This window comes from Marmota flaviventris, chromosome 18 (genome assembly GCF_047511675.1).
Source record: "Marmota flaviventris isolate mMarFla1 chromosome 18, mMarFla1.hap1, whole genome shotgun sequence".
NCBI classification, from domain to species: domain Eukaryota; kingdom Metazoa; phylum Chordata; class Mammalia; order Rodentia; family Sciuridae; genus Marmota; species Marmota flaviventris.
In genome coordinates, this window is record NC_092515.1 from 57,984,274 (window position 1) to 57,996,585 (window position 12,312).

A 12,312-nucleotide genomic window follows, 5' to 3' on the forward strand; every position below is an offset into this window, starting at 1 on the left:
TGAAAAAGAGAAATAAAGAAACAAAAACCAAACCCAACCAAAGTAAATTTTAGAAAACCCCTAATTCTTAAAAGACAAGAAAAAATTTTTTAACTATTGTGAAAAAATATTTAAAATGAGAAAAAGAAACAAAAATGTATATGTATATATATCTGCAAACTAACCAGCACAGCAAGAACACACACACACACACACACAAACACACACACACACACACACACACAATCTTAATGAAAAATATAAGAATTGTCTCCAGTGAGGTGGTCAAAGTTGTTGATGAGGATGGATGGTCACTGCCTATGCCCGGCTGTCCTTCTTTGTTTCTTCTTGGGCTGTGGAGGGTGGTGGGGGGAGAGTTTGTTAGTAACCCCATCCTCTTTTTGTATCATTTACCAAACTGCCAAACTGGAGTGACCTAAAACTGAAGCTGGTTGAAGTAGCTCTCACCAGTATAAAGTAGTACCATTGCTGGGAGTTTTGTCTGCGCAGACCAGATTAATGCACAGGGAAAAAGGCTTGGGCTGCTGCAGAGTTCTGGGACTTGAGGAGTTTGTTGGGTGGTATCTTCTCTGGAAAGATCAGATCAAGGGGCCTAAACATGGACGCCTGAGGAACTTCCGGATCCTAGAGCCTAAACATGGATGCCTGAGGAACTTCCGGATCCGGGGGCCTAAACATGGACACCTGAGGAACTTCTGGATCCTAGAGTCTCAACATGGACGTGCACCAAAGGAACTTCAGGATCCTACAGCCTAAATATGGACGTGCAACTAAGGAAATTCCAGATCCGGGGGCCTAAACATGGACGTGCACCTGAGGAACCTCCGGATCCGTGGGCCTAAATATGGACGCCTGAGGAACTTCCGGATCTGGGGGCCTAAACGTGGACACCTGAGGCACTTCCGGATCCTAGAACCTAAACAATGCTTGAGGAACTTCTGGATCCGGGGGGCTTAAACATGGACATGCACCCAAGGAACTTCCGGATCCGGGGACCTAAACATGGATGTGCACCTGAGAAACCTCTGGATCCGTAGGCCTAAAAATGGATGTGCACCTGAGAAACCTCCGGATCTGTAGGCATAAATATGGACACCTGAGGAACTTCCAGATCTTAGAGCCTAAACATGAACGTGCATCTGAGGCACTTCTGGATGCTTCGGCCTAAACATGGATGTGCACCTGAGGAACTTCCGGATCCGGATCCGGGAGCCTAAACATGGATGTCTGAGGAACTTGCGGATCTGAGGGCCTAAACATGGACGTGTCCCTGGAACTTCTGGGTCCTTGTGCCTATAGAGGGTAGGGCATGACCCTCAGAAGGGACGTGGCCCATGAAGGGGAGCTGATTATGGGGCCTGTTGGGGGCAGACTGAGCTGTCACACCCTGAACTTGAATGTGACGGTGGCCTCACTTCCCGGCCTTCCCCTGGGTGTCACTTCCTCCTCTTCCAGGCAGTGCTGGGGAGGAAGTGAGACCAGGCGCAGGGGCCAGGCCCTGAGGAGGGACACCGTCTTTCTCCTCGCTTAGCCAGGCGCCTGGCCTGGCTGGGGACAGGGACGTCTTGTGACACTGGCTGCCTCCTGCATCCCTGCCCCAGGACCTCAGGGACCACAGCAGGGACAATCGTTGACATGATTCTCCCCTGGCCGCTGACCCTCAGCCCCGGGGTCTGCCCAGGGAGAGCTGTCTCCTAGAGGGTCAGGGGGCCCCTGTGACCTGTTGCTCTTTACCCACCATCATCCTGGGTGAGCACAGGTCAGGACACCTGACACTACTGAGAGTGACATCTTCTGGATGGGCGGCTGGGGACTTTGCCTCTGTCCCCAGGCCTCAGACATGGGAGGGATGATCCCTCCCAGAGACAGAAAATAACCCCCCACTGCCCAAGACTTATTTTTAAGCTTTGGATTCTGAAATTTTCCTGTTGCCACCTTCTTTGTGAAGCCAGTTTTTCAACAGAGACAATATTCCAGGGAAAAACAACAACAACATGGAGTCAATCAAACCAAGCTGACACATCTGGTCCTCCAAGAGAAATCTGGATTGGAGGGAGAACAGCCATTCTCAACTGGTGAAACAGTGAAGCTCCCTTGTCCTTATTTTGTGCAAGCAAAATAAATAATCTGATGTTAACTCATCAAATTATTTTTGATGAGTGCTTGGCTCATAGGAAAACTGATTCTGTTTTATGGAATGAAGTGTTACCTGATTTTAAAATTAAAAATGAAGCCAATTAGGATTGTTAAGAAAAAAAGAAGGAAAAGAAAAGAAAAAGAAAAAAAAAAAAGAAAGATCAGATCAAAATATCTCTGGGCCAAGCAGATGCTGATCTCTGCTGGGAATCTGGATCTCAGGAGCTTCCCAAGAATTCTACTCTCAGGGCAGTGGAGCCAGCCCTCCACAGGTCTCTCACACCCTGCTGCCATGGACATGGCACTCCCAGGCTTAGTCCCTGAGTGTTCATGCCCACCTATTCTGTTTCCTGGCCCTCTTCAGCTGGTCACGTGAACTTCCAGACTCAAAGGGAAAGCAAATTGCACTCCTACTGTATCTCTGACTTGGAAAACCTGGATAAAATCTTCTCTGTACTGTTTCTTACATTCTGCTAAGTACACCCTAGGCCACACAGTAGGCCCTTTCCAGGGAAGAATGCAATGTATGCTATGATCTCCTGGGTTCCCACAGGAGCAGGCTGCTGCGTGGCCTCCTCAAGATGGCGCCCACCTCAGCTCTCCATCTGCCAATTGAGAAACCCAGGTCACTTTTCAAATACCAGTTTGATGTGCAGCCTCTAAATTAGTTAAGTTCGGGAGCTTTTTTATTCTGTGGATTTTTCCATGCCAAATTTGTCCACTGTGTTTCTCTGTTTGTGTTATACCTCCCCTTTCTGATGAACCAGTTTGCTGCCACCATTCTAATTGGCTTGCCTTCAGAGTATTCTTTCTTCTTCTTTTTTTCAATGTCCCTGAAGCTTTGAGTCTCTAGGAGACTTTAATTGTCCAATATTGAATTTCAGTGAATTCCCTGTTTCACACACGTTATGAGAAGCAGTACTCTCACTGCTTGAATCCTGAGTCACAGAGCAAATGCTGAACCCAGTTTTTTTCTGGGTGTCTAGCTAGAGCACCTGAAAGCCTACAGATGAACAAGCATCCATCCCACCTAGGGCAGAGTATGAGGTAAGGATGTAGGTCAGCCTTAACCAATGAGCCTTAATCAATGTCAGACGCGAGTATGAGCTGTGTTTTAGGGATTCAAATATTCATTCTGCAAAATTTAACTTTTGAATGGAGGTAGAACTTAAGGCAAGAGACTTCAATACTAAGAAGCTCTTCTCCTATGGATGTAGCATCTCTAACTGAGGAAGGACAAGAAACTCTGCAAGGAAAAAGTATCAATTGCAAGATGCTATAGTCAGGAGAAAACACACATGCACACACATACAAACTCCATATTTGATTTGGTAAGAATCACTGGAGGATGGGAAGACTGGCAGAACCAGGAGGTGTGGGAACATAGAAGCCAGGAACACTGGAGTTCCTCCTTCCGCTTCTGAATATTGTACAAATGTCCTGATTATGTGAGGATGAATAAAATACCCTCTCTAGCTTTTGCTGGGATGTCCATGGGCTTTTGAAGTACAGTGGCTTCTCTTCCTCCTCCTCCTCCCCTTTCTTTTTTAAATTGGGGCAATGCAATGGGAATACATTGAACTGATCATATTTAACGTGTACAGTTTGATAAGTTTTTAAGTGTCTATACCCATGACACCATCACCACAGTCAAAGCAGCGTATGGGTGTATCCTCTGCCCAAAGCATCCCTGTCCCCTTCCTAATCGCTCTTATTCCTCCCCATCCTGGATATGAGTCTGTTCAGTCTGCCATATCAAAATACCGTAGGCTGGGTGGCATAAACAACAGAAATTCATTGCTCACAGTTCTGGATGCTGGAAGTGAGGTCAAGGTGCCAGTGTGGTCAGGGTCTGGTGAGGGCCTCTTCCTGACTTGCAGATACTCTCTTTTCATTGTGTTCTCACGTGGTGGAGAGAGAGTGAACCATCTTGTGGGACTTCATAAAAGAGCACTAATCCTGTGATGAGGCTTGGCCTGCAGTTAGGTGCTGATTTAATATTTATTGGATGAATGAATAGACGCATCATATTTGATTTTTTTTTCTCCCATTACTCCCACAGGAGTGTTCCCAATGCAACAGTTGGCAGCTTACAGCTCATCGAAGGCAGCTCTCACCATGTTCTCATCAGTTATGAGACAAGAGCTTTCCAAGTGGGGAGTAAAAGTCTCTGTCATCCAACCTGGAGGCTTCCGAACAAGTAGGTGCCTGAGCCTGAGAGCCCTGTGATGTTCAATGTGGAAGGAAGCCCGAGGGTCCTCTGGGCCTGATAGGGCATGAGTTGAACACCTTGGGGTTGTCAAAGATAAACACAGCCAGGTATTAGTTAAAGTGGTGAAAACATATATTACTCAGTAGTAATGACAGCTAAACTCCATTCTGATGTGTGCAGATGGCATTTGGGTGTGTTGAAGGGAAGATGGAAGGGGGTGGAAAGCAGGGCTCAGTAGAGTCAGACAAGTGGTAAAGTACAAAGAGCTGGGCACTGTGAATGGAATGAAGGTAGGATTCAATACTCCCAAAGAGGCTGGGAGGCTGAAGCTTCAGCCTCCTAGGTGATTCCATTTCAAAGAAATGGCTCTCAGGTCCTTGAGGGAGGTATTTCTGAGTTCAAGAGATACAGATTCATACTTAAAAGACCTTTTCAAATGCTCCAAGAAAGTGGATCCAGGAACCCATCAAATAGTTTTCCTGGAAGCCTGGAGGCTCCTCAGGCAGGCATTTTAGTGAGGAACTGGTGTCATCTGAGGGACAGGGCTTGCTGGAAGCTATGTTAGAGGGTGGCCAAGTCTCTTAGTGCAGGGGTTTTGGCAGAGTTATCGTGTGACCAACATGCTGTAGCTCTCCATGTCTACCAAAGAGTTCAGAATGAGTGGTTTCACCTAAGACTCGAGAGGTAAGTACCAAGCTCCTTCACATAGGGTTGTTTCTCTGCTTCCTTCCCTGGACAGCTGGAGTTAGCGTAAAAGCTATAAGCAAGCAGAGGCCATGCGGATATGAAACCAGGTGTCCCTTGGAACAGGGCCTTCCTAGGACTCACACCTGCTTCCTGGGGGCTGAGTTTTGTTTGACCTGTGAGAAAACGGCTAAGAACTGTCTTGACTGACTTTGACCAACTTTGATCGTTTTCCCTACACCACCCAAACCTCTCTTCCAATATGTTATCCATGAACCTCTTATCAGGTTTGTTGATTTAGATTTAGAACTTATTTTCCCATAGAAGTCTGAGTGGATATGTTGGTAACATTCATTAATTCCCCATTCTCATTGGCTAAAATGGTTTCATTCCTCCAACTTCTTTGTGTTTGGAAAACAGTTATTCTCCTCCTAAAGAAAAAGACCCGCCTCCCCTGACTCCTGGAGATTTTCATTCTCACCTCTCTCCTCCTGGAACTTCTGAACTCTGAGCAGAGACAGACCACCTCAAGGCCCAGTCCTTTTTTGGGTCATCAAAATTTTAATCGGTAATTTCAGTGAAGATGTAAAATGTATCTGTAACTAAAGACCAAATATTAGGAAGCTCTACTAACACAACAAGAATAAGCCCTAAAGCTTCGAATATTAGCCTAAAGATAAATTCTGAAAAGAAAGAATGGACTTTTGGCTTGAAGCACTTAGCAGCTGGGAACTTCATAGCTTATGGGGGTTGCTCAAGACACCCAGAGGGCTGTTCTAGGAAGAGTGGAGAGAAAAGAACATTGGCCATCTAGGTTGAGAGGAAGGAGCAGCTGGTAGACGTGGAAAGAAGATGAAGCATTGGGAGGGGTTTGCAACTTGGGGACGCCATGGGAGGGAGGAGAATTGAGGGGAGTTGGTGGAGAATGGGAGTTGGTCAAGGATGAAACCAGGTGTTCCAGACAATGGGCCTGGGAGGGAAAGGGTATTACAGAGAGAGGGAAGCCAGCTGGAGCTAGTGGAGGAGGGAGATGATAGACTGGGTCTTGCCACCTGGCAGGACGATTTAAAGTTTGTTGCATAATCCCAGGAAAAATTCTGGCACACAGATATAAGACTCCATTTGGACCAGAGAACAGCCCTGCAGGTAAATTGTACTTTCAGGGATTCAGCAAAACAATTATACCTAATATTTCTAGGGATCTGCTCTTATCAGGCATGGGCTACCCACTTCTCACCCACTACATATTCCTGGTATAGCTGATCTTATTGTTTAAATGGGGAAATATATCTCATATATAGGAAAAAGGCAGACAAACATGTATAGTTTAACCAGTTATTATGAACATTCATATACTTAATGCTAAGATAAAAAAAAATAAAAGACCATTAGCACCCAGAAGTGGTTACCCAGGAGGTAACCACTCTCTTGCACCTTTTAATGGTTATTTGTTTGCTTTTCTTTACAGAATTACATCCACCCAGGTACCCTCAAACAACAGAGTTTGGTTTACTAGTTTTTGAGCTTTGAATAGAATGAATATGCATATATCCTTCTGTCACTCAATACTGTGATTTTACACCTCATCTATGTGGGGTGTAGCTGTGGCTCATTTGTTTTTATTGCATATTCTGTGATTATGCCACAACAAATTTTCTATTGTTGATGAGATATTTGGGTCAGTTCTAGATTGTGGACACTGCATCTCTGGACTTTCTGGTACATAAACTGGGGCTTTGGTATACATGAATTCTCCTGTGATATATGCCCAGGAGTGATCACAACTGCTAGATCAAAACTTTATCTAGGTTCAGTTTGATGGGCAAATTGTTTCCTAAAATGTTGTTCCAATTTGTACTTCCACCTTTTCTATATATGTTTTATTTTTTAATAAGCATATAACAATTGTGCATATTTGTGGGGTACAGTGTGATAATACAATATGTGTATATGATGTGTAATGAGCAAATCAGGGTAATTAGCATTTCCGACTTCTTAAATAGTTATCATTTCTTCCTGTTGGGAGCCTTTGAACTCCCATCTTATATTTTTTATAAAATATATAAGGCATAGTTTTGATTGACATAATTCTCCAGGTGAGGGAGCTAGGAGTACTATGCCCCAGAGCGGGTATTTGGCACACCATGTGATGGAGGAGCAGCAACCAGATCCCCCCAGGTGCAGTGTCTGAGTTCAGGTCCTTCTTTCAATTTAAAAATATATACCTCTTCCTGTTAGTCACCTTATCATAAAATAAGCAGGCATTGATGTTATATTTTAGAGTAAATATATATTATTTAATTTTTATATAACAAGCTGTCATTGTCTCTATATTAAAAATACATTTATACTTAATCATATGTAACTTATGTTAAAACTTAAATCCACATTTAAGTTATATTAACATTAAATTTAATCTGCATTTAAAAATATATAGAGATATGATATTTTAAGTTGTATATTTTTAACTAGAGATAGGTGTTACTTCTGTATTTAACAAATTATATATGTATACTACATAGGTGCAGGTATACTGACAAAAATAGGTTATATGTAATATATGTTATCTTGTAGACATATTATATGTAGTAGTCACCAAAGACATGTGCTAGAATGTTCGTGTCAGCTGTTTTTTGTAAGAGTGTGAAGTAGAAACGACACACATCCTTGTGGCCGTCTACTGGACTGCATTTATACAGGGTTCAAACCCAGGCAAAATGAACCTGCCTGTCCGTGGGGACAGTAGCCGCTGGGAAGGGACCGAGGACTGAAGGACAGACCTCGAGTCGGGTCCTGTTCTACTCTTGGTCTGGTCGCTGATTCTGCGGATTATCAAGTTTGCAAAAACCCAATCACGAGTGCTCTGTATGTTGGTTAAAAGCCAACCAGAGCGGCTGAGGTTGAGGCTCAGGGACAGAGCTCTCGCCTAGCACGCGAGAGGCGCTGGGCTCGCTCCTGAGTACCACATAAAAATAAAATACAGATATTGAGTTCACTACGACTAAAATATATACATTCAACAACAACAACAACGAACGCCCTTAGGAAGCACTATTTGGAATGGCTTTTGTGCATGTCGGTCCTCCCGTCCTTCCTGACAGAGGCCAATTCTACACGCAGCTGCTTCCCCGGCTCAGCCAGGTCCTGGCCCCTGACCCTCCCTTTCTTCTTGTGTCCCAGATATAGCGGGCACAAGTGAGAGCTGGGACCAGAAAGAGAAGGTTATCCTGGACCACCTGCCCCCAGAGCTGCAGGAGGACTACGGCCGGGATTACATCCTCCAGCAGAAGAATTTCCTCCGTGGGATAGGAATCTTCTCCACCTCGGACATCACCCCGGTGATCCGCGACGTGGAGCATGCTGTCTCCGCCAAGAGCCCCTCTGCCTTTTATGCACCCGGGAAACTGACTTCCCTGTTTCTCAATATTGCTTTCTTTTTCCCTACCAGCTTCCTTGATTATTTTGAGAAAAAACAAAATACCCAAAGAAAGGGCATGCCCAGAGCTCTAAGCACGCCTAAGTAGAACAAGGGCAGAATGAAAGCAAAACTGTGCGCTTCCCATTAAAGCCATTTCCTGCTTTCCATGCCCTCCAAGTGTGTTGGTGGGCTTGGAGTTGGCGAGAAACAACCCCGCAGAGAACACCTGGTACCTGCCATGCCCTGGATTGTTTCGGATACAGGCTACCTCAGAGATAACTGCGGATGGGTTTCAGACACTCAGTAAAGTGAATGCAGCAATAAAGCAAGTCACACGAGGGTTTTGGTTTCCCAGTGGATGTCAAAGTTATGTTTGCCCCATACTTAGTTTATTATGTGTGCAAGAGCTTGATGTATAAAAAGTCCTTACCTTAGTTAGAAATATTTATTGCTTAAAAAAATTACCAATCACCTGAGCCTTGGGCAAGTCAAAGAAAGTCCTTTCTGGCCTTGGATGGTCTTGCCTCTACGTTGCTGGCTACTGCCTGATCAGGGTGGTGACTGCTGGAAGTTGGGATGCTGGTGGCAGTTTCTTAAGACAGTGAGATGGTGGCAATTCTGTCACCTCTTCAGGCTTTTTCTAATCTTAGTTCTCTATTTTTCACATCTGCAGTTTCTTCTGCCACTGAATTCTTGAACCCCTCGAAGTCATCCATGGGCATTGGCAGCAACTTCTTCCAAACTCCTGTTCATGTTGATATTTTGACCTCCTCCTATGAACCAAGAATGTCCTTAATGTCACCTTCAATGGTGAATCTTTTCCAGGAGGTTTATCCACGTCCTTTAGAAGAATCACTATCCATGGCAGCCACAGCCTTACAAAATGTATTTCTTAAATAATATGGCTTGAACATTAAAATTACTCCTTGATCCGTGAGCTGCAGAATGAATGCTGCATCCACCAGCAGGAAATCAACATTAATGTCTTTGTACATGCCCTTGGGTGGCCAGGTGCACTGTCAATGAGTGGTGATATTTTGAAATGAACCTTTTTTTCCCCCGATCAGTAGTTCTCAACAGCAGACATAAAAATTTCCCAGTAAACCACATTGTGAATACATGTGTCCTCAGACTTTGTTATTCCATTTACTGAGCACGGGCCCAGTTGGTTTAGTAACCTGCTTAAAGGGCATAGGGGTTCTGGGAGGGTAAATGAACAGTGGCTTCAACTTAAGATCACCAGCTACATTAGCCCTAACAAGAGAGTCAGCCTGTCCTCTGAAGCTTTTCCCTTTAGCTGTGAAAGTCCTAGATGGCATCTTCTTCCAAGGAAAAGCTGTTTCGTCCACACTGAGTACAGAGTGCAGCTGTGGAGATGGCTTCTTCCCTTAAACCCCAGGAGCCAACCTCTGTTAGCTCCAGCCTTTCCTGCAGCTCCCTCACCTCCCTCCATCTTCCTGGAATGAGAGAGCTGGCTCTGGCTTAGGCTCTGGCTTAAGGGAGCACCATGGCTGGTGCTACCCTCTGTCCAGGCCACTGAAACTTTCTCTAGCCCAGCAGTAGGCCTTTCTGCTTTCTTATCAGTCATGTGGCACTTTTCACTTCCTTCAAGCACTTTTCTTTTGCATCCCAACTTGACACAAGAGGCCTGGCTTCCAGCCTGCCTCAGCTTTCCCCGGGCCTTCTTGCTGAGCTTAACCATTCCTAGCTTTTGATTTAAAGGGAGTGACCTGGGACTCTTCCTCTCACTTTGACACTGAGAAGTCATCATAGGCTGTTGCTTGGTCTCATTTCCATGCTGCTGTGTGTCGAGGAGTAGGGAGGCCCGAGGAAAGGAGATGCGGGAAATAGCCAGCCAGTAGAGCAGTCAGAGCTCAGGCGACATTTGTCAGTTCGCTGTGTGTGGGCACGGCCTGTGGTGCCCCAAACCGATGACAATGGCAACATCAAATATCACAGATCATAACAAGATATAATAGTGATAAAAAAAAGTTTGAAATATTGCTAGAATTTCCACAATGTGATGCAGAGACACAAAGTGAGCGCAACCCATAGATTTGATTGACACGGGGTGGCCACCAACCTTCAATTCCTAAAAATGCAATTTCCGTGAAGTGCAGTGAAGGAGAGCTCAATAAAATGAGGCATGCTTGTGCTCTATCCTCCAGGTCTCGTTCCAGAACTGAGGAAGGGGTCTTGACCCCTATTTAATAGGTAGGGCTATGAAAGACCAGGGAAGTTCATTGTCACACAGCTAGTGAACAGCAAGCTGAAATTCATACCCAGGAGGAGCTCCACTGCCCGCTGAGAGAGGAGGAGGAGAGAGACAGAGAAAGATGGGGCAAAGGAAGAGCGAGAGGAAATGGCAGGGGTGATGCCCAACATCTTTCTCACTGTGCATTGATATTCCATAACTACTGTATCCAAGGTGCTGCATTCATTGCAAATCAACAGGGCTCTGTGTACCTTCTCTTCCTTCTTCTACCAGAAGCCCTGGTTATAATTGGATGGAGACTCTTCTCAAGCAGGGACCCAGAGCCCTCTTTGCAGACCCAAGGCAAGAAGATGACTGGTTTAGGCCCCTTGAGTATCCCAGTCTGGAAAAGCCAGAATGATTACCCAGAGGAACCTGGCTGATTGAAGGGTGCAATATCAGATACTGATAGAGGTGTGACAAGTTCAGCTGGATGTGGCAAAGAGGCAAGCTGTAAGCAGAGGCTCCCCAGAGAGTACCAGGACACCTTGTTCACTGCAGACCTCCCTTTGTCCTGTTTCATGTCTAGAACATGGAGGCCCTTTTTTATTTTTCATACAGATCTTCTGGAAGGAGATTAAATGACAACACTCTGAAAATAATGTCAAAATGGTATAACAAATATTTTTTGAAACACGAACAGTACATCTTAATGGCCGGCCATGTTGACTGTCCAGTGTTCTCCATCATTGCTTCCAGGCAGAACAGGTGAAAAAAAATCAAGATGTGTCAGTAACCATAATAGGCACTTTCTGGAGATATGTGTTGTCAAAGCCAAAGCTGCTAGTTGCATGATTCAGGTGCTGTTGAGAGAGCAAAAGATATGTGTAACTTGCAGTCCAAAATTTAGGAGAAAACTGAAGATTGTGTATTTTACCAAAAGCCAGTGGCTCTCAAAGTGTGGTCCTTGGACCTGAAGCATCCTCTTGACCTCAGAACCTGTTAGAGATGCAGATTGTCTGGAGCCACCCTAGTCTGGTATGAGGTTGCTGTGGCTGCTACAACACCTAGCATCTTTTTTTTTTTTTAACATCTAGTATCTTAACCCAACATAAATATACTCCCTTATATTTCTGAAGGCAAAATTAAGTGGTCAGCAAAGCCGTGTCCCTTCTGGAGGTTCTATGGGGAATCCATTTGTTGCCATTTCCAGCTTCCGAAGTCCTGCAAGCCTGTGCTTGTGGCTGCATCGCTCTGGCCTCTGTTTTCATTATCACACTCTTAATGCTGATCCTCCTGCTTCCCTTTTATAAGAACTCTTCTGGTTACTCTGGACCCACCCAGATAATCCTGGGTAGTCTCAAATCAAGATTCTTAATTCAGGGAACAAAAAAATTCTTAACTTAGCCACATCTGCAAAGCCTCTTTTGTCAGACAAGGTAGCATGTTTGTGGGACTGGGTATCAGCAAGCCGTGATCTTGGTGAAGGATCCTTGTTCTACACCTAATGAACCAGGAGCTCTGGTAGTAGGCCAGCAGCTTGTGCTGCAAGGAGCCCTCCAGGTGACGCACACCCACAGTTAGAGACATGACTCTAAGCCACAGGGTAGTAGTTTGCTGGATACGTGATCAGGCTACAGAGGAAAGGGGGAAAGTTCTTGGAAGAAG

At 45.0% G+C, this 12,312-nt stretch overlaps 1 protein-coding gene across 1 annotated transcript in view; it reads left to right on the forward strand.

Annotated features, from left to right (window-relative positions):
* Positions 1-8,556, forward strand: part of Hsd17b2 (hydroxysteroid 17-beta dehydrogenase 2) — a 74,167-nt gene extending 65,611 nt beyond the window's left edge. The window contains exons 4-5 of the mRNA XM_027933292.2: positions 4,199-4,336; positions 8,213-8,556. Coding sequence (XP_027789093.2) covers positions 4,199-4,336; positions 8,213-8,556 — 482 coding nt within the window. The remainder of the gene's footprint in view (positions 1-4,198; positions 4,337-8,212) is intronic.
* Positions 8,557-12,312: the final 3,756 nt, after the last annotated feature.